The 27,018-nt window shown below is 46.4% G+C and overlaps 2 protein-coding genes across 4 annotated transcripts in view; one reads left to right on the forward strand and one right to left on the reverse strand.

Annotated features, from left to right (window-relative positions):
* Positions 1-27,018, reverse strand: part of CEP89 (centrosomal protein 89) — a 1,655,177-nt gene that overhangs the window by 105,341 nt on the left and 1,522,818 nt on the right. For all 3 annotated transcript variants that reach the window (XM_069639099.1, XM_069639094.1, XM_069639107.1), the window contains one exon: positions 17,099-17,268. In XM_069639099.1, coding sequence (XP_069495200.1) covers positions 17,099-17,268 — 170 coding nt within the window. The remainder of the gene's footprint in view (positions 1-17,098; positions 17,269-27,018) is intronic.
* The window catches only part of LOC138527818 (E3 ubiquitin-protein ligase RNF182-like), a 143,556-nt gene continuing 133,801 nt past the window's right edge, over positions 17,264-27,018 (forward strand). Inside the window, exon 1 of the mRNA XM_069639115.1 lies at positions 17,264-17,408. The gene's annotated coding sequence lies outside the window, so the exon portion shown is untranslated. The remainder of the gene's footprint in view (positions 17,409-27,018) is intronic.

The raw sequence follows: 27,018 nt of genomic DNA on the forward strand, positions 1-27,018 counted from the left end.
AAGAAATCATTCTAGCCAAGCAAGAATCTTACAACCAGAGAATCTCCCAAGCCAACTCTAGTATAAAAGAATTGTTCACCATCCTTAAAGAGCTGGAAAACCCCATCCCAGTCTTAGACACGTGCATGAAGGACAAACACTGGTGCACCAGTATCCAAAACGCCCTCTCTAACAAAATAGCAACCCTCCAGGTCAAGATCACAAATAAGAAAGAAACTCTGCTCCGCCCAACTTCTACTGCCAACTCCCCCCGCCCACTCATAAACCTTCTCATAAACAGTTACATTGCTTCAGCTTCTCTAAAGTATCTACCTTAGAGGTTGAAAAAAATCATACTTACCGTCAAACTGCCAAGGCGATCCATGCCCCTCGCAAATAATCAAAGATGCTGCTAGAGACCTATCACCCTTCATCTCGAAGCTTATTAAGTCCTCCTTTGATACTGGGACTATCCCCAGCAACCTCAAAGAGTCTTGGGTTCTCCCATTACTTAAAAAGCAATCACTGGATCCATCTATACCTAGCAACTATGGACCCATCACCACAGTCCCCTTCCTGCTAAACATTTTATACAAGGTAGCATACCTTCAAATACAGCAATACTTCGAACTAAACCACCTCCTGGGAGTAGGCCAGTCTGGCTTCAGACCACATCATGGGACTGAAACTGCGCTAATCGACCTTAAGGCGCAAATCGACACTCTCATAGACAATGGTAAAGCCGTTCTACTACTACTACTCCTCCTCCTCCTCAACCTATCAGCAGCGTTTTATTTAGTAGATCATAAAATCCTCTAACCACCTGGACTCGGCAACCCATTTTTCCCAAGAAGCAATAGGCTGGATACAATCATTCCTAAACAACAGGAATATGCGTGTCTTCTCTACCTCAGCATCCGCCGACCCTATACCCATTACCTGCGGGTGCCTCAGGGATCATGCGTCTCCCCCACTCTGTACAACGTTTTCACAAAGCCCTTTTTCAATTATCTCAATGGTCTTTGTATCACCTACACCAACTATGCTGATGATACCAAGATCCTCATACCGCTGACGAGAAATTATGACAAGGATTTGTCCTTGCTGAATCGGGTGTACCTCATCATCCAGGCATGGATGGCCTCTCACGGTCTATGCCTGAATGATGACAAGACTGAGCTCATAATCCTTGGCACCACCCACAATATCAACAAACTTGGTCATAACTACACAAGCTACAAGCTTTATCAAAGATGGTAACACCATCAATGTAGCTAAACAAGTCAAACTCTAGGCTTCTACCTAGACGCCACCCTCACCTTCAACAAACAGGTCAATTCCATGGCCTCCTCCACAGCCTACACGTGTAAATTAATCAGAGCGGCCAAGCCCTTCCTCTCCACTAACAGCTGCACCACCCTGCCCAGAGCCCTAATTTTGTCAAAACTGGATTATTGTAATGCCCTTTACATAGGGGCTAACAAATATATTATTAATAAAACCCACATTTTACAAAATAACGCCCTAAGAGCAGCACTGAGCATCCCCAAAAAAGCACTTCTCTCTGACATAATGAGATCCAATAACTGGCTCACCACAGCAGACAGGATCTCACTAATAGTAGCCTCACTCACTCAAAAATGCCATAACAACACCGCCCCATGTTACCTCAGACAGATTCAAGAAACATTCCTCCAACCGACTCAGCACAACTACCAATTCCAACCTCCTTACGGTGCCCAGATTCAAACGCTCCAAAACCGGTGGAAATAGCTTCTCTGTGAAATCTGCCCAACTCTGGAACTCCCTTCCGCCTGTCTTGAGGGTTGACCAAACATATCCACACTTCAGGCTCAATTACATTTACTGGATCAAGGAAAATGACCGCTTACTCACAGCCCACCTTTTACCAGCGACACTCTTCCCCTCATCCACATCTTCTCTGCCTACATTGGCACACCACCTGCTTCTTTGCCTCTACCCTCCCCACCTCTTGCCTACCTATCCCGCATATCTGCCCCTGTTTGTATATATATTGTCCTCTGTGTATATTCTAAATTGTTGATACATGCATTTATTTTACATTTTTACTTTATATTCTGTCTTTTGTATTTATATCTACAGCAATGTAACCAAGCTGAACATTTTCTTACTGCTTCCTGCGCCCTGATACCCTCGTGTCTGGCGCGCATTACAAATAATAAAACAAACAAACATACAAGAGGAATCCCTGCAGAAAAGATCATTCAAAGCGAGCATCGTTGTACCTGGACGGCGAGTCCACGCAATAATCCTTGGACAATGTAGGCATGGATGACTAACCCAGGAACTCTCCTCTGCAATGCAGAAGTCACTGTCTGCGCAGTGGAAGATTGAGCTTTGAGGTGGAGGCAACTCCTTGTGGGGAAACTTGAAACAGGTCTTGATGTATAAAACTATCCCAATAAAGGGTTTGTTTTAGTCGCAGCCCTACCCTTCCCAGGGCCAGGAAACTGAACAAAGGAGTTGGTAAATCACTTCTTAGACCAAGAGAGAAATGCAGAGGTCCCATTTAGGGCTACATCCCTGGAAAAGCTCCTCAAATTTGGAAAAAAAGGTCTGGAAAAACCCACAACATGGACCCTTTACTGGAGGTGAAACTCAAAACACCTTCGGCAAAAAGATGGTGCATCCGAAGGCACCTTCAAATGTGTCGGAAACTGAGCCTGGGCAGATTATGTCTGCTGCTCAATCACCCATTGGATCGAATTGATCACAACCAGAAAGCCAATCTGGAGGGTGAGCAGACTTAATGGGCAGGAACGTAAAGCTTGAACCAGAGCTGCCATAAAAAAAAATGTCAAAACACAATTCAAATCTCAAAACAGGACAACAAAAGGCTTTATGTAGGATGCATTTGCAAACCATTTAAGAAACTGCATTTCAGATAGACTTGTAAAACAGGAGCATTCCTTGGGCAACTTTTTAAACACATTAGTCGCTGCCAGATGTCCTAACCATGTGAACATTAAAACGGGCCTTGTTCAACGACAAAAACTCAAGAACTGAAGTTGGGCAACCAAGTGGATCAATGACCTTGTCACAGCACCATATCACAAATGTCTTTTAGTTACAGGCAGAAAACATCACCTCCATGCCCTCATCTAAGAAGTCCCAAATGTGATACCTCAACCCCTCTAGAGACAGACGTGAAGGTTAAGATAGCTCGAGGTCTTGTGCAGAGCAAGCCTCGAACAGAAGAACCTCTCTCAGCAGGAGTCTCCTAGAACACTAAATGAACAGGTCAAGAGGGCCTGGGTACCACGTCCCCTTCTCCCAATTCGGTGCAATGGGCATCATCAGGATTCCAAATGGCCTCAGCACAACTGATCTAAATGGATTTGGAGGAAACAGAAGCCAGGGGGAAATCCCAATCCACAACAAGAGAATCCCACAAAGATCTCTTGCCAGGAAGGTCTTTAATCTGTAAAGGTTGCATTTTGTATTGCATTTTGTATTTACATGGGATGCAAAAGGATGACTTGAGAAAGACCCCCAAATGAAAAGAAATACCTCTATTGCCTCCATGGACAGCTCCCACTCTTGAGACACTTCCCAACACATCTGCTGAAGGCATACACCCAGATGTTACGTTTGCTCGCCTGATGGGCGCACTGTAAAGATCATATGAACGAGTGACCCAAAACCAAATCTCTGTGGCCTCTTTGCAAAGGTACTGGCATCCGATTACACCCTTTATTATTGAGATATTTCATAGTGGTGGTGATGTCGACTTGCCTCAGATGAAGGAGGGGGGGGGGGGGGTGATCAGATCCGACCTGATTGCACAGAATTTAAAAAGGTTGCTACAATTTGTTTTTGCCCATTATTTCAAAGAGCAACTAAACGAAAGGACTAGAAGGTGTTCACACTGGCCACTCTGGGTTTTATGTGTAATTAAGGTTAGGCCACAGCTGCCGAAATGGTGCATCACAAAGCAGAATTGACTGATCGGTCCATCACTGGATATCGAGTGCCCACGGAGAAATCCTGAAAGATAACCCAGTCCACGTACCCCTGGTCATGCAGCAACCAGTCAAGTTATCTACTCCATAGACATGCTTTCGGTATCAGAAATGCACAATGCCATGAAGCCCAACAACCGGCTGAAAGTGAGCCGGGATACCAGACAGGAAAGCAAGAAAACAGTCTGCCGAACTTGTGAAAGCCTCTGCACTAGAGAAATCTGAAGGTGTTTCACCCGCTAGTGCCCAGGGACCCCTCATCCAAGTGGCCAGGACACGGCCATCGCTTTTGGATCCAGTTCCTGGGGGTGGACCAGTGCGGGAGGATCACCTGGATTAGGGTTCTTCAGGGAGTGGAAGTGGGGCACCAAATGGTGAGAAGCGGTATCCTCTTCCCTGTAACACCTTTTCCCCATCCTACCAGGTAGGATACCTAGGAACTCACCCCCCACCCCTTTCCCTACACAAACACTTTCTCAACGGATTAACACCAGAGCTGTATACCTGACATGTCCCAAATACAATGGTCAGGCAAGGTCAGGCTATTACTGATCATTACACACACCTGTCTTCAATCACACTTCCCCACACGGATAAAAGGTAGAGCATGAAAGCACACACTGAGCAAGGAAAAGCACTTGAGGAAACAGCAGCTCCAAGATGGCAGTTTAATACAAGGAGAAAGATGGCGAGACCAGAGAGGGTTGCAAGGAGGGAAGTGCCCTTGACCTTTAAAGACTGTTACTTTTGTGAACCTTGCAGAGAGTAAGAATCCAAAGACTGGGAACTAAAGCTGAACAAACCTACGCTGTGCATCGAATATACCCAGCGCTCTCCTGCATCGATAAAAAGGCAGGGAGGAATCATTGCCACTGTAGTACTGTCCTTGGCTCCTACAACAAAGCAGCACCAGTAAAGACAGCACAGCCAGCGAATCGGAGAGACTGATACCAAACCAGCTTGTGTTTGAACCAAGGTTGCAAGCAGCAACATTGTATGAAGAAATCCAAAGAGGACAGTGTGTGAAATGCATGTGATGAGCAACGCAAATACAATTGGAAACCAAAGGAGTGAATGTACTTTGGGGAGGCCAAGCGAGATACCATATACAGAGTGGTCCGGTGCCACGTGGGTGCCCATTCGAAGGTCTCTGTTAGGTATCCAACTGAATGGGGACTATTATAAAACGGAGGTTTCTATCAAAGTGGTCCTGCAACAGGTCAAGCTAAACCCAGTGCACATTCGAAAGTCTTCGATAAAACAAGGTGAACTATAATTGGTCTGAGCCGGCTGAGGGAGACTAATTGGAAAAGGGCACAAATCTGAGCCCGGAAGAGAGGGATCCACAGTAACTATCGTAAAATAACAGGGATCTGAACCCGACTGAGGGGGTTCCACGTTGAAGCACCTGAGTTGAATACATGTAAGAAGAAAAGAACTGTGTATTTTTTTTGTACATCAGGCCTCTGAAACTTTGATGAGAAAAGAGACTTGGGGACAGAAGGCCCTGTTGCTGGAAATAGAACTGTATCCTTGTGCCAAAGAAGCCAAAGTGTGTGCTTTGATCGAGTGAACCGCCTTGCCCCATGCTGAAAACGTGGGGCAGGGAGGCCAACGCCCCGAACATCCTGATATACCATTTTGTGAACACTTCTTTCTGTTTCATGAACATTACCCAACACTATTTGTAAATTAGCTATAAGGATTGGCAATAGGCGTTTTAGTATAGGCCTTTTCATTTTGACAGGACTCCAACTAGGACTGCATTTTAATTATTTGATGGTCGTAGCTTGATCCCATCTGTAGATTTAGGTTTAGATAGGCGTTTATCACACCCTTGTGAAAGTTCAATGAACACCCTTGAACTGTGGTCACTTGTGTGTCTTACTGTTGATACCATGCCTTTCTTACAGAAACTATCAAGATCTGGACCCATGTCACTTTGGAGCCAGTGGAGCCAATAGCGCTGCTACAGGAGATGCAAAGCTGTCCCCCTGTCCCCATGCAACCCTCCCCCATTGGCTATGAAAGGTGTCTGAATCATGGCTGTGTTGGAAATAGTTTGAGAGATGAGGAAAATGGTGGAGGCAGGTAGCCACTGGAAAGCATTGTCAAAAGATGAAAGATGCTCTCATCAGCTGCATCTAATGCAATGCTGACACTTCAAAAATAAGACATTCTTTGTTATTGGTTTAGCTAACGAAAAAATATAAATGTTTATTATGGATTTAACAATTCAATTATTCTGGTGTGTTCTTGCTGTAATTATGTACAAGTACATGATTTTCTAAGTGCTTGGCTAAGCAGTTGGTAAAGGAGCCATTACATTCTTTTGAGTGTGGTTTTAGGGCTTTCCTAGGCAATTGGTATAAGAGGTCTTGTGCTTTTGTTGGGCTTGGCCGCTCTCTTATGTCTTAATGAGCTGCTGTGTTTCTGAATGAATGTGGACAACACGTGTTTCACATTTTTTCAAGGTCAAAACTTACATTTTGTTTATGCTGAATACACAATCCCATTTTCAAATTTGTTTAGCTTGTAACCTATTGCTCTCAAACGCAGATTAATGGCTGTGATTACAATTCAGGCAAAATAGCCCTTTTCTACATTGTGTACAGTTAGTGAAAGTCAAATCTGTGTTCCATATTAAAAAAACAGCATGTGTACTGAGGTGTACTGCAGCAACCATGTCCATATTCCTGGAACTCGCTGAAATGATCATGCTGGGTATTTAAATGGAACACAGGTTTTACTTTTTTGTGTTGATCGAGTCCTGTTACGAAATTTTAACCACACAATGAAAACACATAACAGAGCAATCAGTACTGACATACACGAGTCGGAAAACTAAACTCAGCATGCAGAAAGAACAAATTCTTTACTGTTTGGTGATTTTCTTTCTGATAGTTTAGTCCTTCCTCCTTCAGATTCCCCATCAAAGAAATGCATCCTCCACCGTCAGTCCTCCAGCCACCAAGGGGCGCATTACAGCTCTGTTTGGAGTCACTGGTGCCCATGACTTCGGATGTGACATGATGGGTAGTATATAAGGGAATGCCCGTGCCCCTCTGATCTCAGTTCCACCCAGTTTTGTCTGCACTAAACTGGTTAGGGCCAAAATAACTGCAAGAGTACTGAGTGGTCCTGTGTATCCCCTACTCTGTATAATATATTCACCAAGCCCCTCTTTGATGATATGGATTGTCTTGGTGTTACCTACACTAACTATGCAGATGACACTCAGATTCTCTTATTCACTTACAGAGGATTACAATCAGGATATTGGCCTTGGTGAATAGGATATACCTCATCATCCAGGCATGGATGGCACATCATGGACTAGGCCTAAATGATGACAAAACGGAGCTCATCATCCTGGGGACCACACCTAATATCAATAAACCTGGCCATAAATATACCTCCTTCAACATACATGGCAATCCGATTAAGGTTATGAAGGAGGTAAAAACACTAGGTTTTTACCTTGACTCTGACCTTACCCTAACAAAACAAGTGAATGCTATGGCATCCGCTTCGGCATACACGTGTAAACTGATTAGATCCGCTAAATCCTTCCTTTCAATGAGTAGTTGCACCACATTGGCAAGAGCACTTGTGCTATCCAAGCTGGATTACTGTAATGCGCTTTAAATAGGAGCTAACAAATGCATCACTAAGAAAATTCAAATACTCCAGAACAATGCCTTTAGAGCAGCGTTAGGATTATCCAAAAAGAGCATGCCCACGTAGCAGTCTAACAAGACATCTAAGTAACAGACACCCCTTTTAAAGGAAAGGGGTGCTGCCAGCCATCCATCAGAATGGGCCCCGAGGCCTTCAAGCACCGCCCTGGTGGCAGGATGATAGCATTCCGAATTGCAAAGGAGAATCCACCTGGAGAGGTCTGTTTAGTAACAGCCCATCCAGCACAAGCAACAGCAAAAATAAACCGCTGATGTCTCTCATCTGAGAAACACAGTAGCTAAAAACCATTGTGGGTCCAGGCGATGAAACTTCTCCCCTTGTATTAGAGCAATGAGGCGAAGGGTAGACAAGAGGCGGGGAGAACACTGGAAGATGAATATTCTGTTAGGTGAAAGCGTATCATAACCTTGGGAGGGATGGACAGCCTTACCTTCCCTTTATCCTTGTAGACGATGAGATAAGGAGCCTTGACAGAAAAAACCAGGAGCTAATTTACTCCACTAGCGAAAGTGATGGCAACAAAGAAAATCACCTTTAGAGTAAGCAGCCTAAAAACACATGAATGCAAAGGCTCATCCTGAGCCACCATGAGAAACGTCAGACAAGATTCAAATCCTATGCAGGGACAGTAAACTACATGGTAGGTTCATCCCTGCAAAATAATCAAAATAGCAGCCAGATACCCCTTCTCAGTGCCATGCTAAAGACTGCTGGGCCAAGAACAGCAGAAATTCCAGACCCAAAAAGGTCGGACAGGACAAAGGGAACAGCCCCTTCTCACAGCACCAGGCAGACAATTTACACCACATGCAGGCATAGATCGACTTGGTACGACTACGACCAGGCATGAAAGAGTACAACCAGGAGAAGAAGGGACTGAAGTATCCTTTGTCTTAAGGTAAGCCATAGATGAATGAGGAACCACTCCAGATCAGGATTAGTACAAAAGGAATGCTTGTTTATTGTCTCTTAGTTGCAAGTATAGAATTCGGAGATTAGTCTAAGCATACTTCAACAAGTCCCCTCCTGCCCGTTGGTCCGTGTTTTCTTTCTCTCTCTCGTACCCCGTTCCACATATCCAGCACCACAGCAAGACTAGAACCTAAGGCTGCACTGTCTCTGCATTGGCCTCTCATGTTCCATCTCTCGTCACCCCACAATCCAGGCCCCTGCCAAACACTGAGCCTTCCATTTGCTTTGTAATCCATTGACTCCTAACCTCACGGTACATCATGTCCTAGTGCAAAGAGCTTACTTTGGTGGTAAGTGGTACGTTCAGCAAACGTGCAAATAAATACAAGTAAAGCAATTTCTGCAGAAATCTGTGCACAACCTGCAGAACATAGATTTGAATTCCAGTGAGCAAGTCAGACTTTAATCCTTTCAAAGTCAACAAAACCAGTACCATTGAGTTGGTTCATGGTCACGTATGGTATTTAAAGTGCCACAGAGCAGAAAGATTGTGGCAGAAAATGTTGACATAAAAAATATAAATACTGAAAGCCCTAGAGCCAAAAGTCAATAGAAATAGAAAAGGATTCTGTATTTTTACTGAACCTGGTCTAAATTTGCTACCAAACATGGGAAGCAAGAACAGATCTCGGATTTCCTTTTTGTCAAGCCTAGTATATTTAGTTAATTGTTCCTTATTATTTTTAAGCCATGAGCTAAGCAAAGACATCAAGATGTTAATAAACATTTCATCTTATTAACATGTTAATTTTTCTCTGGATAAAAGCAATACAATAGGGTCCTCTTTGTGCCATAGTTTAGCCACCATAGCCCCGTCCATCATCCCCTGCCCTTCACTCTTGTCAACGTTGTCAATCTCACGCTTGATGCATGTTCAGCTATTACACTGTCATTTTTGTTGGAAACAAATAGCATTGGTAATTTATTTGTTTTGGTGGTTTATACAGTGCCAACGTGCTGCCTTCCAGGCTGCCACAGAGTGCTTTGCACCACTGCAGAATACTGTAGTACCAGAAAAGGGTACGGTTGAGACAGCCACTTCATCTGAAAGGAAATGGAGGTGGCCTGAAGCCCCTGAATGCCCTGTAAGAGGAAAGAGCGGAGGGGCTGCCAGGACATTGTCAAGTGAATGTGGCTTTCAATTGGCAAGTTCCCAGCTGAATCCATGGCCATGTGCCTTCTATCCCAGCAGCACTTCCATCATGCCAGTTTCCTTTCGGGATTCCAGTAGCCTTGAAGACAGATTTCATCTTAATCCAGTTCAAGGCTCTTCCAGAAATCATAGAAATAGGTAAGTATTAGCCTCAGTACAAACTGAAACGAAAACTAAAACAGCCTCCTTTAGTAAACATTTCATGTATCCTTTTGGGCAGTAAGGCCTTTTTCAAAGATAGTGTGCCATTTAAATATGTTGTTTATTTATATCAAAGGAAAATGTTATAGTAAGTATCTATAAATAACCATAAATCAGAAAAAATTACTACCCCTTTCCATGTGATCTTAGTGTGGGGTGGGAGATTTTGTTAGGCCAGGGGTACTCTGCGGGGCACGGGACCTGTGTTTTTATTGTGTATGGTTTTTTAAAAAAAGGAAACCTTTACAATACATTACATACACTTTTTTTATCACACATATTAAAAGAAAAAAAACAATGTATGCCATATTTCATTTTCTAGTCTACATCCTAAAATTCATAATCACTAACCTATCCCGAATGATCAAACTAAAATGTACATAATGCACATAATATCAGCATACAAGTCATCTAAAATCTCAATGTCCCTAAGACATTTTATCATATACCATCCCAACACAATTTTATAGAATTCATAAACTGTATATGGGAATATAACACTTGATTAGATTGTCCATTAAGAAGGCAAGTCCATAAAGCATCACATTTGATCAAATTAGTACTACATACAAATTGCCTAAAAAACAACATCTGGGCAATGCAGCAGGGCCGCCCAAGGCGAGGCAGGGTAACTGCCGTTACCATCAGCAGGCCAGGAGAGCAGCAGCCCAACCCCCTCTTGCCTGCTCCTCTCCCCTCGTTAGCTACAGAGACACGCAGTCTCTGCCACACAAAGCTGAGGAAGGATGAGGTGTGAACAATCACCTCACCCTTCCTCCAAGCAGCAAGGTGCTAAGCACCTAAGGAAACCAACAGTCAGGCAGGGCCCAGGTTCAAAGACCAGCCCCCCCAGGGGGCCAGACAGTCGGCTATCCGGCCGGGGGCTGTTACACAGCCCCCACTACTATACACATCAAAGACCCAGGGCTCCCCTGGGTCTTATAAATAAGAGCAGCGTGCTCTGAGAAAACACAATCTGTTTGTGGACCCTGAAGGGGGACCCAAACAAACAGGAAGTTCACCGTTTACTCAGTGTCTTCCAACCTTTGCTTCATTATCACAGAACCCGCCCAACTACAAAATAAGGGAGAAGAACAAAGCAAAGAGGTACAAGGCACTGTACGGTGCGCACAACAAGTCATGGGACATGAGAAGGCGGCACGGGCCAGAGGGGGTAACCTCAGGACCCGGTACCCAAAAGTATGATACTATTATGGTATGTGATTATTGTTATCTCCATAACCATATCTGTACAATAAAATCCTATGGCCTTTTATTGCCAACACTTGACCAAAATTGTGTGAGCCACATTATTCCGCGTGAGGGTAAGGGGTCGGCCAATATCTAAGGCATGCATATGGGTTCAGCAGATATGTTTATCTCCCAGGGTAGAACAGATGACTGTTAGGGAGAATTCTCTGTTTAAGCTGAATTTCCTAACCTAGTGAGTCCCCCAGCAGTTTTGCTGGATTTCTGGAGTTTGTTTTTTTCTCCTGCCAAGAGTGAGACTCTTTTTTTCTCCCACTCTTAGACATGATTTGAGGTGTTCCTTTGACTTTGTATGTGTTTTATGGGCTATGGGGTCTTTTACTCCATAGGGTCTCATGTGTTTGTTTACTATGTGTGTTACACCGCATCCTCCGTGCAGTAACACAGGGGTGTAATAATGACCCCCCACCATAGACTCCATACCCTGGGACCAACTACTGTCTCCCAGGGCATGTAAAGTCACCATTGGCTTTACTAGTCCCAAATTACTAACAGAACCAGTCCAAACCATCATATTGTGGACGTACTGGTAGGGGCAATTCGATTACCCCTGGGTTTGTTGTTCGAGGGGGCACTGTCCCGTCCCCCCTCGTCGAGTTTTGGCTGGTGGCAGTGGATACTACTCTTTATATTCGACCGCAAATATATCTCTATGGGATTTTCCCATTGTTCGAGGCTAATACTTTTTAACATAGCCTCTAACATACCGCCGGTTTATTTATTTAATATTCATTCACTGGTTGGTATTTTCTGCCAAAACTCGGTTTTAAAATGGCGTTTGTGTTCGCCTCTGTAACTCCAAACCAAAGGTCGAGCCCTTTGTTCCACTTTTGGCCGGCTTCTACACAGAAGCCCTCCAAAGTGGTGCCACTCTGTCTGGGTACCGCAGGGGGTGTGGGAGGGGGTTTAGGCACCTTGGACTAAGTTGCCTTGCCAACTCAGGTCGCACTCTTGCGTGATTGGCCCAAGTGGTGAGCCGCCCCGCTCACCACTTAGCATGTGTGATTGACAGCTAGGCTGAATGAATGGAGGTTTCTTGCATAAAAGCAGGGCTTTTGGGACTGGAACTTCAGAAGTCGCCACAGGACCTGAAAATCCAAAGAGGGAGAAGCTGAGCCGACCTGCTACGACGACACCACTGGTGGAGCCCTGCTGAACCTACTCACCACTTCCCAACGACAGAGGAGATCTCCCTGCTGGAGAGTCTTCTTCCCTTGACTGGTGGGCACAACCAGTTTACCTTCTTTTTTGCTTCCAAGACGTCCAAGTTGTCGAATTGCCCGTGCCAAGCACCCCGGCAACCGGATAGCCACTTACCATTGCACCGCGAATAAAAGGACCGCTCCTTTTAATTGAGAACTCTGCGGCTGGTTTCTTCCCTGGCAGTGCAACGGACTCCTGTTTTCCTCCACGACGAGATCCTCTTTTCCCCCGGAAGAAGCACCGACTTGCACCCGCTGCCAGGAACAACTGCCCCCGCTGGAGCGTTCTCACCATTTTAAGGTACCGTGTCCGCCAGGCCTCCCTTTCTAAAGATTGCTACAAGGTAACAATAACCCCTTAACCTTCTGGACTGGGCTGGCCGCCTTGACCATCTAACTGGTCCCTTTCTTTTGGTCCAACTCTTTCTGAACCTTTTGCGAGACTTTTGTGCACTTTTCAACCGTGTGACCTTGGACACATTTCGTCCGGAGTCTCTTAAAGTTGGTCCGGCCTCTTGAACTTTGACTTTACGGTTTTAACCTGCCTTCTTCTCCTACTGTTTTCTTCCGAAAGTGTTGGGATCTGTTTCTATCTTTGCTCTGCCTTTCTCTCCCTTGTGAACCAAGTTATTAGAGTGCCATCTTCGTTAAGCGCTCACCGCTGTCTGAAAATAAGTGTTGCTTTACTTAAGACTTATCTAATAACCGTTTAAGGGAGTGTATATCTTTTAGTGACCGTGTTTTTGAACTGCTTGATATTAGTGCCAGTGTGATTACTAGATGTGTTTTTAAATAAATAATTATATTTCTTTTACACCAAGCTCTGGTCAGTGTTTGCTTGTTCTACTGTGTTTGTTTGACCTATTGTGAATACTCTGTATACTGCCTAACTCTTCTTGAGAGAAGTCTGACTGCTCAGCCACAGCTACCAGGTAAATCTGGGTGGTACAGACTGCTACCAATTGGGTTTACTGCCAACCACCTGTGGTCTTAAATCTTTTGCAGTGGTCCCAGAGGGAACTGCACAGGTTTCTGCCTAACAATGACCAGAACGTGTTTCAACATTTCAATACTATATTTTTCATTACAATATCTGCATATAATATGATCACGTGACAGAGTATTCCTTCTGACATAACCTCATAAGTAGGAAGGATATTTAAATGAAATCTCATGAAAATCTCACAACCTTTCTTACTTTGGAAAAGATACAAGTATGTCGGCAATACGCCCAACTTCTTATTTTCATAGTACAAATGATTGAGGGAACTATAACTATGCATGGTTTCGATTGTCAGACTCCAATCATTTTCACACATAGCTTTTTTAATTCGAACCAGCAGATATGGCAAGACCCCAAATGTGAAGCCCAAGCTCTCATTTTTAGTACATATTTCGATCCATTGCATCAAATAGCCCGATTCTTGCCACTTTCTATTAGGCTACCCATATACTCATATCGAGAATTTTTAAGAGGAAGTAGAAATGCACATACTAAGCTCAGATATTTCCACGTGACTCTAATAGAGAGGGAGATAAGACCCATGTCATGCCTACAGTTTCGGTAAATTCAGAGATTTCCTCCAAATCAAAGCTTCATAGCTTTCAAGCTTTGCAAGTACCCAGTACTGCATGGCTTCAATACTATAGGTTAATTTAGAAACAACTTTATTCTCGTAAAATCGCAGCAATGGCAGGACAGAAAATGTACAATAGTTTGTATTGATCAGTTTCATTTGGTTTGCAAGCACCTCAGTAGTAGACCTGGGAAACTCCATAATTCGTAATTTGAATGGTTTATTAAAAATGTGAAAAACCAAATAAAACAATCTACAATCACTATTGTCTCTTTATTGTAAAACCGAGAAGTATTATTTGATGTATTTAAATTAGTAAACTCCATACTCCCCCCCCCCCCCCCCCCCCGAGTTTAAATTAAAACTTTTTTTTAGTGTAAGCATAAAATGCAGTGATTAATCTTTGCAGGCCAAGCTGTGTACAAACAAAGTACATAATGTTGTCTGCATAGGCTATCCAGCTTTATTTAAAATTGGTAACCTTAGGAGAGGCAAAATCTGCCTGTAAAAGATCCTCTTCGCTATCAGAGAGGCACAGATAAAAGAGGCATGGAGCAAGAATGCATCCCTGCCTCAGTCCTGTATCAGTGTAGATCCTCTCTGATAACTGGGCTTGATTATCCAGCCTCAACTGTGTATTGGAGTTGCTGTGCAAAAAAACAAGTAGTTCAAGTAATCCTTCAGGGATCCCACAGCTGGCTAAATTACTCCAAAGTAAATTCCTGTTAACAGAATCAAACGCTGCCGAGAGATCTATTGATGCCACATACACATGATCATACTTTTTACTCCACACTGTTTTATGTAGTAGTTTAATAATAAAACTATTAATTCTTGTGAAAGCCATCATGGTACCTTTTCAGCCTCCCATAATTAGTCACCCATGTCTCTAAATAAGACAATAAGACTGAAGCAAATTTGTTTTGATCAGCATCCATGATCATGAACGGCCTATAATTAACCGAATCACACCTTTCCCCCTTTTTAAAGATAGGGAGAATGTGCAAAGTCTGCCAGGATGTTTGGAAAAACCCCAGTCTCTATCAATCTCTTACAAAATAGGAAAAGTATGTTTGCCCATTGCTCAGGTGCATTTTTAAAGACCAAGTTGCTTAGACCAGTTGGACCTATTGCTCTTGACGAGCAAGCTTTCTTAATGGCTACGAGTACTAATTAATATGTAAAATATTCCACTGACTTATCAATGGTAACTAAGAACAATGGTGCGGGGAATTCACATGATGTTTTTTTATAAATAGATTCAAAATGACGAGTCCACTTTTCCTCAGATATTGGATTCATTTGTAGCATAATAAGTCTCTATAAGAATCCTAAAATCAGAATAAATAACTACCTGTCTCTGTGTCATCTTAGTGCGGGTGGGAGATATCGTTAGGACAGGGCTAGTCTGTGGGGCACGGCACTTATGTTGTAGGGGAAGGTGTGTGGGTGCTCATCCACACCTATTTATGCGCACCCTATCCTCCATGCAGTTCATAGTTACGAAACGCATCCAAAGAAAAAAGTGCTGGCTGTGACCGCAAGGGTCCAGCATAGTCAAGAGTGATTACAGCACCCTGTGGTGCAAGACCTTTGGGAGACTATTAGGAAATGAAAAAGGGGTGGGTGGTGAGCAAAACACAGAGGTCAAAGTGAGTGGGAACTAGAGGGAACGACGTTCCCTCACTTGTTGGGGCAATCCATGATCATCCCATTACTATATGTAATCCGTATTACCGTTCCAGGACAGCAACTTTAAAAACAAAAAAAAATGTCACTCCTACTGGGGAGCCAGAGTAACATGTCAGTGCACTATCTTGTATGCCTGAATTGGTGGAATTAATTTCAATAGACTGCTTCAGACATAAAACGCATCCCCAAGCAGCCAAATAAACAAATCTGCATATGAATTGCTGTAGGTGCAGCAGTGTTTACAGGAAATGGAGGGGCGTGTGTGGCTACGGTCCTGGGCCTGTCCCTTAGGAGGTGCGAATGGTGGGGGATTGAAAGGGGAGTCTGCATGAAGCTGCACACTGTGTTTTCTGAAGTCTTGCTAGAACTGTTGTAAAACATAGGGTTGCAGGGTGACTTGGAGGAAACGAAGGATCCTATATGGGGTTGGATTTTGGGGGGTGACAGTGAGTACAGGGGGTGGAGGTGAGCAAAAAAGGGGAGAGGCCACGAGAACCTAGTTCCACTTCTCTTTGTTTTACACTTCGACCACTGGCAAAACATGAAGAATGAAGCAGCAAGGAATGGAAATGAAGATCATCAGACCTGACTGCCACGAGGCCAAGCAAGAAATCAAGAGTTAAGTAATGCGATGGACAAGGGGAGGAGGTGGGTGTGGGAGGTTTGCATGGAGATTTCAGCCAGGGAAGGGGCAGGGTCAATAGCTTGCCGGGGCAGATGTAGTCCTCTGAAGGAAGTGCTTATCAGCCGACCCTAGGGCTGCTTCCCAGGTGACCCGAGGAAGAGGTTATGGATAGAGCGCCAGCTCAGAGCAGAACGCACTGTCTCAAAACAGAGCATCTTTAAGTTAGCTCCTGCCTAATAAAGCACGTTCTCCCCACACACGTCTTTGTCTTATGCTTGGGGTTGAGCGGGGAGAGTAGTCTGTAGGCAGAAGATACGGGTTTGGAATGTTGGTGATTTGTCATTCAAGTATCGGACATTTGCGGGAGGCTAGTGTGGTTGCCGTTGCTACGTGTTTCTGCTATCAAGTTTCGCATACATTTGACCACACTCGTCCACGCGCAGCCCTGTAAAATTCACCACAATTGGGTGAACATCTGCAGTTCCCGAATGTCTCCTAGAGAACAGACGTGGGGAGCGAGGGGGGGGGGGGCGTTGGGGGAGTGGTCGGAGCCCTTCCACAATGGATAATCCATGCCCCTGAGACGGTCCACACGAGCGGAGCAGATGGCACGCGCAGGCGGGCGAGGCGGAGAGCCATTAGCGCCTGTGCGCCGGCGGCCTTCTGCCCTTCCTTCCAGCAGTCACATCCAATCGGCGGGCACTGGGCCGCGAGCGCCTTACCGTTTCTGCTGCAGCACTTGGTCGAGAGTTTCCTGTCTGTCGAGCAGCATCCGCTGCAGGTGCTTCATCTCGCGCTGGTAGCGGGCCGCCTGGCCGGCGAAGTCCTCCTCCTGCTCGTGCAGCCGGTGGCTGATGTCTTCCACCTTGAGCGCCGCTTTCTTTTTGTACACCTGTGAGAGTGCGGGAGAGTAAGCAAAGAGCGTCATGGCCAGCCCACGGATGTTTGCTGCGCGCACACGCAGCGCCGCGCGAGAACGGCTCATCTCGGTTTCCTAGCGCTATTACCCCCCCATGCCTTGCTTGGCGTCAGGTAGGTGTAAGAATGCAGCCTTTCCTACAATGTATATTGCCAGTCGTGTTTCGAACGTACCCCCTGCATATCTGGCTAATCAGAAAGATGGGCAACTGGGCTGCAGCGTGCGTTCCATGCCTCTTAGCAGTTTACAGATGCATTTTCTTACATAAGGCAAAACCCTGCTCGATGCAATTTGTTTAATTTTCCCAGTGAATTGACTGAACTAAACCAATAGCGATTACTGACCTAACGTGGGGGCGCAAAGAGAGTAAGTAATTTCGGTGGTGTAACGGTCTTTTGTACAAAGCATGACAGTTTTTGTATTCATTAAACAGCTCTTGACACTAACAACAACACACATAAATGGTTTTATTTGACAGACCACGAACGTCAGTTAACGTACAAAATGTGTGCACAATCTGCATGCAATACCAGCAATAAAAAACAAACCTACTTTTCGTAAAAAGTGAATACATTATATAAAAGGACAATCATGAGAGGGGTTGTAGCCATGAGTTGTAATGTTGTTGCTAGAGACTACATACAGTGTGCTTTCTTGCTCCAAATATCAAAAGCTCTCAGCCTGGAGACGGGTTTAAGAAGCACAACCTGGTATCTGGTCCATAAAGGCATGTCAGGCCCAGGGACTATCAAAATTGGCATGTTAGGTAGACGTGACGGCAAGCTGTTTAATGGATTTCAAAACATAACATGCTTTGTTCGCTACCAGGATTCTTATCAACAGTAAGAGTGCCTCTCTCGCTGTTGCTCATTTTCGTTCAGATCAGTACAGTGTAGGACCTGTAGGTTAATAATCATAATAATTATGATGTATGTTCTATGTCAAGCGCTTTCGATCAATGGTAATTAGTCCATTTTAGGGTAGACTTTCAGACGACAGAGACGTACAAAGCCTTTCTGAACATTCATTTCAAAACATGGGTACCACGGGCACACATTATTTAAAAAATACTTATTTCAGCGCATACTTCAAAATTATTATGGAATTAGTGGGGTACTTCGCTCCCGTGTGACCTCAAAACGATTTCATGTTGTTAAGAGCTTTGCACCTGCCGTATTATGTGAGGGACTCATTTGGGTACAGATCATGGTACTGGGCTCCAAAAATGACGAACTCTCCCTTGAATCAATACTGTCAGGTTGACAGAAAAGCCTTTGTCTGCAGATGCCCCCAACTGGCAGTGCATGGCACTGCACATTCCCGAGACTATCAATTGCTCGAATAACAATTTCAGTAATGTCTGAAAATGTAGATAAAGCTTGTTAAGGAGGACCATATTAATGGGTTGTTAACATCCTAGGCCTAGCGACGTCTTCGGGTACTATTACAATAGATTTCAAAAGGACCATTACCTATAGTTTGTTGCCCAAATGAAAACGTAATAACCATTCAATAATGAGCCCGAGGGAAGTCTCAACCTTAGAGGGTTCCTCTAAGCATCCAAGCTAGAGAGCTTGACTTTGAATCTCAGACTAGACGTAGAGATGAGAGGAAGGAAGAGGAAAGGCAGAGATTAACACGAGACAACACTCAGCTATACAATTCCTAAGTGTTTTTCTAATAAGGATCTTATCAGAATCTTAGGTCTTGCATGAATCCTATTTCAAACGATTTACATTTTTTAAAGAATTCAATAAGTATTCAGTGTCATACAAGTTCTTATAAAGTTATTATGGTTTCCAAAATCCCGCTAGTTTCTCATCGGTTCTTAACTACTTACACGTGGCATTTTTGTATGGGCAGCCACGTCAAGGCAGGCTTATAGAATACATAAAAAGAATATGCTCAACCTGGTGGTTCCATTGAAAACACAGGAATTATGTGCTATATATCCCTTTGTATGGCTAATGAAAGTACCATCAGATCTGTCTCTTTTACAGTCTGAATACTTTCAAGTCAGCAGTGTTAAGCCCTATATACCTAACTAAACTTCTACATTCAGGAGAATAATCAGCATTTTGAGGACAGAGCAAATGTTTAATCTTTGCTAGAATTACCTATTGACACCCTTAGTACTCAGGAACTGTCCATCCACGTGTCCAAAATCAAGTGCCAGTACCCAGGGGAGACGGATACAGAAAAAGACAAGCAAGGCTTCAGAATGGCCATGAAACGCAACTGCAGTTGTGCTTTTGTCTCACCCTTGATTCGCATTGCTCCATTTAATGCTCATTCTGTGCTCTTCCCCCAGAAGGAATATTCCACAACGGCCACCTCCCGTAAAGCCAAAACAGGGAATACTCAGGCACACCCTAGCAGTGTTGAATAATCCAGTGGCATTGAACTAACACCACTGCACACACTGCATAACAGACATCCCAGACACCACACCTGTATCGAATGGAAACGCAACATCCCATCTGCCTCCTAGCGAGAAGGAAACCGATAACTAATAAATTACAATGTACACCTTTTTGGTACGGAGTATGCAACTTGTCAGGTCAAAAGTACAGAGGAATTTCGCTGAGCCCAGCTTATCCACCAGTTCATCTGTCCCTGGCAAGGGATGGGCATCCGTCTTGGTAACTGCATTCAATGCCCTATAGTCCAGACATAATCTAAGTTCCTTAGTTCCTGCCTTTGGCACTAACAACTGGGCTAGCACATGGACTTGTGGAATGTTCAATCACTCCAAGGTCAAGCATCTTGTTGATCTCCTCTAATGTGGTTTCTCACATTATCTGATATCCTGCAGCCCCTACTTTTAACAGGTACACTATCATCAGTGTAAATGTCATGTTGGCCCCAAGGGGTCAAGCCTGGTGCAATTGAGAACAGAGGGGCAAAGTGACTTAAACACATCTTTGCATTCCTCCTGTTGCTGCAGTGTAAGATTAGTAGTTTTACCCCTTCTACTGATCCATCTGAAGTGTGTCCCCTTAGAAGGTCTGGGAGAGGCTCACTGTCCTCTTCTTCTTGATCAGAGGCTAAGAGCAAAGCTCCAACCTCTTGTATGGAACCATAAGCCTTCAGACGATTGGTATCAAAGACCCTAGGGGCCTCCTTGGGGTTGGCCAAGTCTACCAAGTAGTTGACATCTCCAAGTTTTCTTAGCCTGTCCATTTGTCCTGTGTAAGACCCTCTGTCTTACAGGAACCATGATGAGAACTTGTTGGTCTGGAGTAAACGCCACCATGTTAGCCTTCTGGTCATACCATTGCCTGTACCGAGATTGACCAGCTTTCATATTCCCAGAAGCCTCTTATCATCTGTGCCATCTGTCAGAGCTCTAGCCCATAGTCAGTAATCCTTACTGGCTTGAAGTAAGCAGCACTCTCCCGACCTTCCTTAATCAGGGCCAAACGGCCTCCGACAGGATGACCATAAAGTAACTCAATGGGACTAAAGGCCACTCCACCTTGAGGAATATATCTATAGACACAAAGAAGGCATGGCAGAAGATTATCCCACTTTCTTCTAAGTGGTTCTTCTAAACACCCTCTTTAGGAATTCCTACTCTGGTAAAAAAAATACCAAGTAGGGCCTTAGCCACTGCCTGAGCAGTAACAATCCTCATTGGAATAGCTTCAGGGTACCTAGTGGCACGGTCCACTACAACCAATATACATTGGTGGCCTGAAGAAGTTGGAGGGTCTAGGGGACCATCAATGTCAATCCCCACCCTCTCAAAAGGAACTCCCACTACTGGGAGAGGCACTAACGGTGCCACACTCTTGGCTCCACTTTTACCAGATAACTGGCAAGTGTGGCAACTCCTACAGTGTTTCTCAACTTCTGCACCCATCTTGGGCCAGTAAAAGTACAATTATAACGACTCCTTGGTCCTTTTTGAGCTCAAATGACCAGTCAGGGGGACTTCATTTGCTAACTGTAGGAATTAACTCAATTCTGTGGGTACGACCAATCTCCTGAGATTCCATGGAACAGATTCCATAGGCTCATTGTAGAGGAGTCCATCCTCCTAGTACAGCCTATGCTTCCCAGGGTCTTGCTCTTCACTCTGGGAAGCTGCCTGCTGACACAGTCCTTCTAGAGAGGGTTCCTCTCTCTGTCCCCTACTGAAATCTGTCATGGAGGGTCCACCTTCTGCAAGCAAAGTCTGCAGCTCAGGGTGGTCTCTAGGATCCAGATCTTCCAAACAGAGTTGAATCTCCCCCACCTCCGACTCATCAGAAGATGTTTCTTCTGGGGATTCTTCTGGCACCAACTCAGCCTCAGCTGGTGGTGGGGTCACAGGGATGACCTCTGGTTTCTCCTCTACAGGAACTTTCTTCCTCGAGGAGGTTTTGGGCTTGGGGCCCTTCCTTCCTTTGGAGACTTTGGGTTTCCCCTTGGTCTCAGTTGGAAGGTCTCTTAAGGTTGCCTCCCTTGCTTTCCTTGTAAGCACCTTTTTTTCCCCCTTTGGGGTGCTGGAAACTACACCAGGGCCTTCAAGTCATTAATGGCACTTCAGACTGGACACTCACAATGATTTTAACAGTCATGTAATTACATTTAATGTTAACTGGCAGTCTGGGATACATTTGGACGGGACCTCCTGCTAACTTTGTAAGCCTTTTGGGAGCCTTAGCAACTTTCCCAGGTTGAAAGAAACTTTAATCTACCACAGCTATACTGCTCCCAGTGTCTACAATGGCAGGGGTGTCCGGACTATTTACAACTACACTGTCTTTACAATAATTCCATTATTATCAGGAATGGAATTATAGACTTCAATGTTCTGTTGTTCCCACAGTCCCATACATACTAAAACTCTAGCTTGAACACCAATGGGTTCTTCAGTTGGAGTGTGAAAGCTTGCCCCTGCCATTGGCATATCCACATCATGTGTGAAGGCTAAGCTGACAGAGGGGATTCCTGAAGGTTTACCCTTACATCTGGGATCTTTCTCTTTTTTTTGTTGAGCCAGAGCGGGTTCGAGCGGTCGCCCGTAGCCCCGTGTGGCCTGCTGCTGAGGCTGCCTTCCTAGCCCCGTTGGGCTCCAGTTAAGCCTCCTCTGTTTCTTTGTTTGTTTAGCTTTTTTACTGCGCTCCGTGCGCGTTTGTGCTGCCCCCTGCCCCCTGCCCCCTCCCCCCTCCCTCCTCCTCACTTCCTGGTCCTCCTTCCCCTCTCCCTTCCCGCCTCCCTTCCCGCCCACCCCCCCTCTGATTGGTTGTCCTTGCAGCCGCTCTGGGACTACGGAACGACCGCTCACCACGCTCGCTTCTTTGTTGAGCCAGAGCGGGTTCGAGCGGTCGCCCGTAGCCCCGTGTGGCCTGCTGCTGAGGCTGCCTTCCTAGCCCCGTTGGGCTCCAGTTAAGCCTCCTCTGTTTCTTTGTTTGTTTAGCTTTTTTACTGCGCTCCGTGCACGTTTGTGCTGCCCCCTGCCCCCTCCCTCCTCCTCACTTCCTGGTCCTCCTTCCCCTCTCCCTTCCCGCCCACACCCCCCTCCCCTTCCTCTCCCCCTGCCTTATATTCCATCCCACCCCCCCTGGGCAGCCCCCCTGCCCGGCAGCCCCCTCGGCTAAGGGCCCCTTAGGCAAAGGGCAGCTCCTACGACTGCGGCTCCCTGTGTGTCTGCAGGTGTCCGCAGGGGACGCCAGGCGCCAGTTTCGCCTTCTATCTCCAGCTTCTGCCGGTCCATACCACCTACACCTGTTCACCTCATGCGCATGGTGCCTTCACCTCACTGTCTTCCTCAGTTGTGGCTACTTGGGTTTCTTCTCCCCTCTCAGGCTTCTCAAACTTAGGTGGCCTCTCCACTGGGTGTACCTAATACGCATTTACTGTTGTTCTCTAAAATGTGGTAAACTAGGGTTTTTCTCCCCTCGCAGGTTTCTCAAACTTAGGTGGCCTCTCCACTGGGTGTACCCAATACGCATTTACTGTTGTTCTGTTGTTGTTCCCTAAAATGTGGTAAACCAGGGTTTTTCTCCCCTCGCAGGTTTCTCAAACTTAGGTGGCCTCTCCACTGGGTGTACCTAATACGCATTTACCGTTGTTTTTTCTGAAAAGTGGTCAACTTGGCCTTGCCGCTCACTGTCCTCGTGCTTTCATATCGTCTGTCTTCCCCCCCCCACTCCCTCCTACTCCATGGTGCTCTCTATCTCGCCTATCTTCTCTAACTGCTTCTCTATTGACTATCCTGCTCTCCTCACTAAATCTGGTAGGAAAAAGTTTAAAAATGACATCCTGGTCTCCAACCCAGGCCTCCCTATCGCTGACACCTACACTAGTGCCTGCTCCAAGGAAACTCTTACTGACATCCTCTTTTTCGTGCCTTCGCCTGACCTATGGACCCTTCATATGGTCTCTGTGCTCTCTCCTTTCTCCTCTTCTCCCATTAATGGTGGCACCCGTTAGGATGTCCTCTTGGCCCCCTTCAGCTCCTCTAAGGCCATCCTTAATTTCTACGCTAATGGGACCGTCTTGGTCCAAGGCCCTCAGGCCAACCTTCACCTCTTTGATAGATGCTTCCCACACCTCATCAACTTCCTTTCCTCTCCTGCTGTCCACCCTCCTCTGTCCTCGGCTACCTTGCCTCTACCCTCCCTCCCTGCCCCCTCTCTTGTTCCTTCCTCACCTCCTTCTTCTACACCTCCGCAGGGCGTACCTCTGATCTGTACCCCTCCCCGGAAGTCCTTCAAGGATGGCAACCTTCTCCACATTGCCACTCAACTCTCGCTCTGCCATCAAACATTCCTCTGATATCTGTCACCTTCTCGAGGAACTGGACCAGGATGTCCTCGGTCTCACTGAGACATGGTTCACGGCCAGCTCTGTCACCAGCTTTGACACACTCCTACCTGACGGTTACAAGATCCTCTCCGTGCCCAGGCCCAACCGTGCAGGGGGTGTGGCCCTTATCTTCCCTGAGTGGATTCCTGCCACTGTCACTCCTACGCAGACCTACTTCTCTTTTGAGTGTCTTGTCTGCCGACTCTCTCTCTCTCCTAGCCATTCCCTTACAGTGGCTACTATCTATCGGCCACCTGGTCAAATTTCCTCCTTCCTCTCTGAGTGGGCTGACCTCTCCTCCTCACTCCTGGCCTCAACCACTCAACTCCTCTTCCTTGGTGACTTCAACATCCACCTGGATGCCTCCTGTACCCCCTCTGGACTCTTTTGTGACCTCTGCGACACTCTCTCACTCTCTATTCTCCCGTCTGGGCCTACCCATTCTGCAGGGCACACTCTTGATGCTCTGATCTCTTCTGACCTTCCCCTCTCGGTCCCTCTCTCCACTCCTCTCTCCTGGAGTGATCACTTTCTCCTATCCTCCCACCTCACCCTCCCTACCTCACAGGCAAAGCCACCCTCATCACTGCCAACCACCTTCTCGGTCATCCGACCCATGAAGCGCGTGACAATTGAGGCTTTCGCTGCCACCTTCTTGCCCCCCCCCCACCCCTTTCGGCTGACTCCCACCCTGACACAGCCCTCTCCACACTCCACTCGGCTATATCTGATAGTCTTGATATCCTTGCCCCTGTCATGAGAATCCGCCTGAAGCCCAAAGCCAAATGCAATTCCTGGTATGACTCGGATCTCGTCACCCTAAAATGCAAGTGCAGGGTGGCAGAGAGGAAATGGCATGCTTCATGTACATCCTCTGACAAACTGGCCTGCCGCCTGCTCCAAAGGCAATACCGTCTCTCCGTTCTCACCAAGAAGAGAGCCCTTATCCAAGCCCGCATCTCTGCTGCATCTAACAACTCGGCCGAACTCTTTAAAATCTGCAAGGAGCTTGCCAACCCTGCTGCAGTCTCTACCTCTCCTGTCCCCTCCCAGGCCCTCTGCACTGCACTGGCCTCTCACTTTGTCTCTAAAACACAGGACATCCTGTCCACACTCTCCTCCTATCACCTCCCTCCATCTCTTCCTGGCTCTCCCTCTGGCCCTTCTGCAGCCACCCCTCCTCCCTCCTTCTCTGCCTTTCCCCTTTTTTCTGCTGACGAGGTTTCCAGACAAGTCCGATTTATGAAAGTCTCGTCTAAACAGGCTTACCCCTGCTCCTCCAAAACTATCAAGCACCACATCGACTCCCTGGCCCCTGCCCTGGCTGACTTTTGCAACCACTCCTTCGCCTCTGGAGTCTTCCCATCCCCCCCTTAAGCACTCCCTTGTGCATCCTCTTCTTAAGAAACCCTCTTCCGACCCCGCCTGCCCAGCTAACTATCGCCCAATCTCCATCACTCCCTTCCTGGGCAAGCTCCTGGAGAAACTGGCCATCTCCCAGCTCAACCTCCATGCTGAATCTGTTGGTAGTCTTCATGACCATCAATCTGGCTTCAGAGCTGCCAGAAGCACGGAAACTGCTCTCCTGAACATCCGTGAGGACCTGCTCTCGAACCTCGACTCCAACACTCCGTGTGTTCTCATTCTGCTCGATCTCTCTTCTGCCTTTGACACTGTCAACCATGCCATCCTGCTCAACCGTCTCCGTGATAACCTGGGTATCACTGGTCAGGCCCTGGCGTGGCTGACCTCTTTCCTTTCCAATCAACCCTCCCAGGTCCAACTGGGGTCCTTCCTCTCTGGCATCATCTTCTCTACCTGTGGTGTCCCCCAGGGATCTAATCTCTCTCCCTGGCTGTTCAACCAGTATCTGGCACTCCTTGCCCACCACATCGCCACTCTCTGCCCCAACTTTCAGTGCTATGCGGACGATACCCAGCTCATTTTCAGGCTACCCTCGGCCTCCTCCTCTCCTTCCCTCATCTCCGACTGTCTGCTATCCAGGAATGGTGTGCCGCCAATGACCTCTGCCTTAATGCCAGTAAGACTGAGATTCTACTCATCGGCACACCCACTTCCTCCTTCCCTGCAGCGCTCTGGCCAGCCTCTCTTGGCCCGCTTCCTGCTCCTACTTGCAAGGCAAAAAACCTCGGCGTCATCTTCGACTCCACACTCTCCTTCTCTCCTCATATAACTGACGTCTCTAAGAAGTCTCACTACCAGCTGCACCTCCTCAGAGGTATTCTTCCCTTCCTCTCCTTCCCCCAGAAGCTCACGGTCTCCAGAGCCCTGGTTCTCTCGAAGCTGGACTACTGTAACAGCCTCCATCTTAATCTGCCTGCCTCTACTCTCCACCCTCTGCAACTCATCCAGAACAGGACTGCAAGACTTGTCCTTGGCCTCAAGCCCAGGGACCGTATCTCTCCAGGACTGAAATCTCTACACTGGCTCCCTGTGGCTGCAAGGATTAAGTTCAAAACCCTCTGCATTGTCCACAAGGCCTTCTGGGGCCTAAATACCTTCAACTCTCTCTTCCTAAATATCTTCCTTCCCGAGCCCTTCGCTCATCTGTCTCCAACTCCCTCAGGGTCAGCCGCTTCTCGAAGCAACGAGCTGGGGGTAGATCTCTCTCTGCGGCAGGGGCCTCCCTCTGGAACAGCCTTCCTGCCTCCCTAAAACTTGAGGAGAACCATCTTTGGTTCCGGAAGCACCTCAAAACCTTCCTCTTTGCTTCTGCTTTCTCTCTCCCTCTCCCCTGCTAATTCTTCATTGAAACTGCAATGAACCTGCACCTGGGCCACTCTCACCGACCTCGGTCCTTGGCCCAGCCACTCTCCACTTGCACTGCCTCCCTGGCAACCCCTGCACTGCGGGACTGTCTCTGCATCCCTTACAGCCCCCCCCTCTCCCAGCACTTGTCTGCAC

Source organism: Ambystoma mexicanum, chromosome 1q, assembly GCF_040938575.1.
Source record: "Ambystoma mexicanum isolate Mex_15411 chromosome 1q, UKY_AmexF1_1, whole genome shotgun sequence".
Taxonomy (NCBI): Eukaryota; Metazoa; Chordata; class Amphibia; order Caudata; family Ambystomatidae; genus Ambystoma; species Ambystoma mexicanum.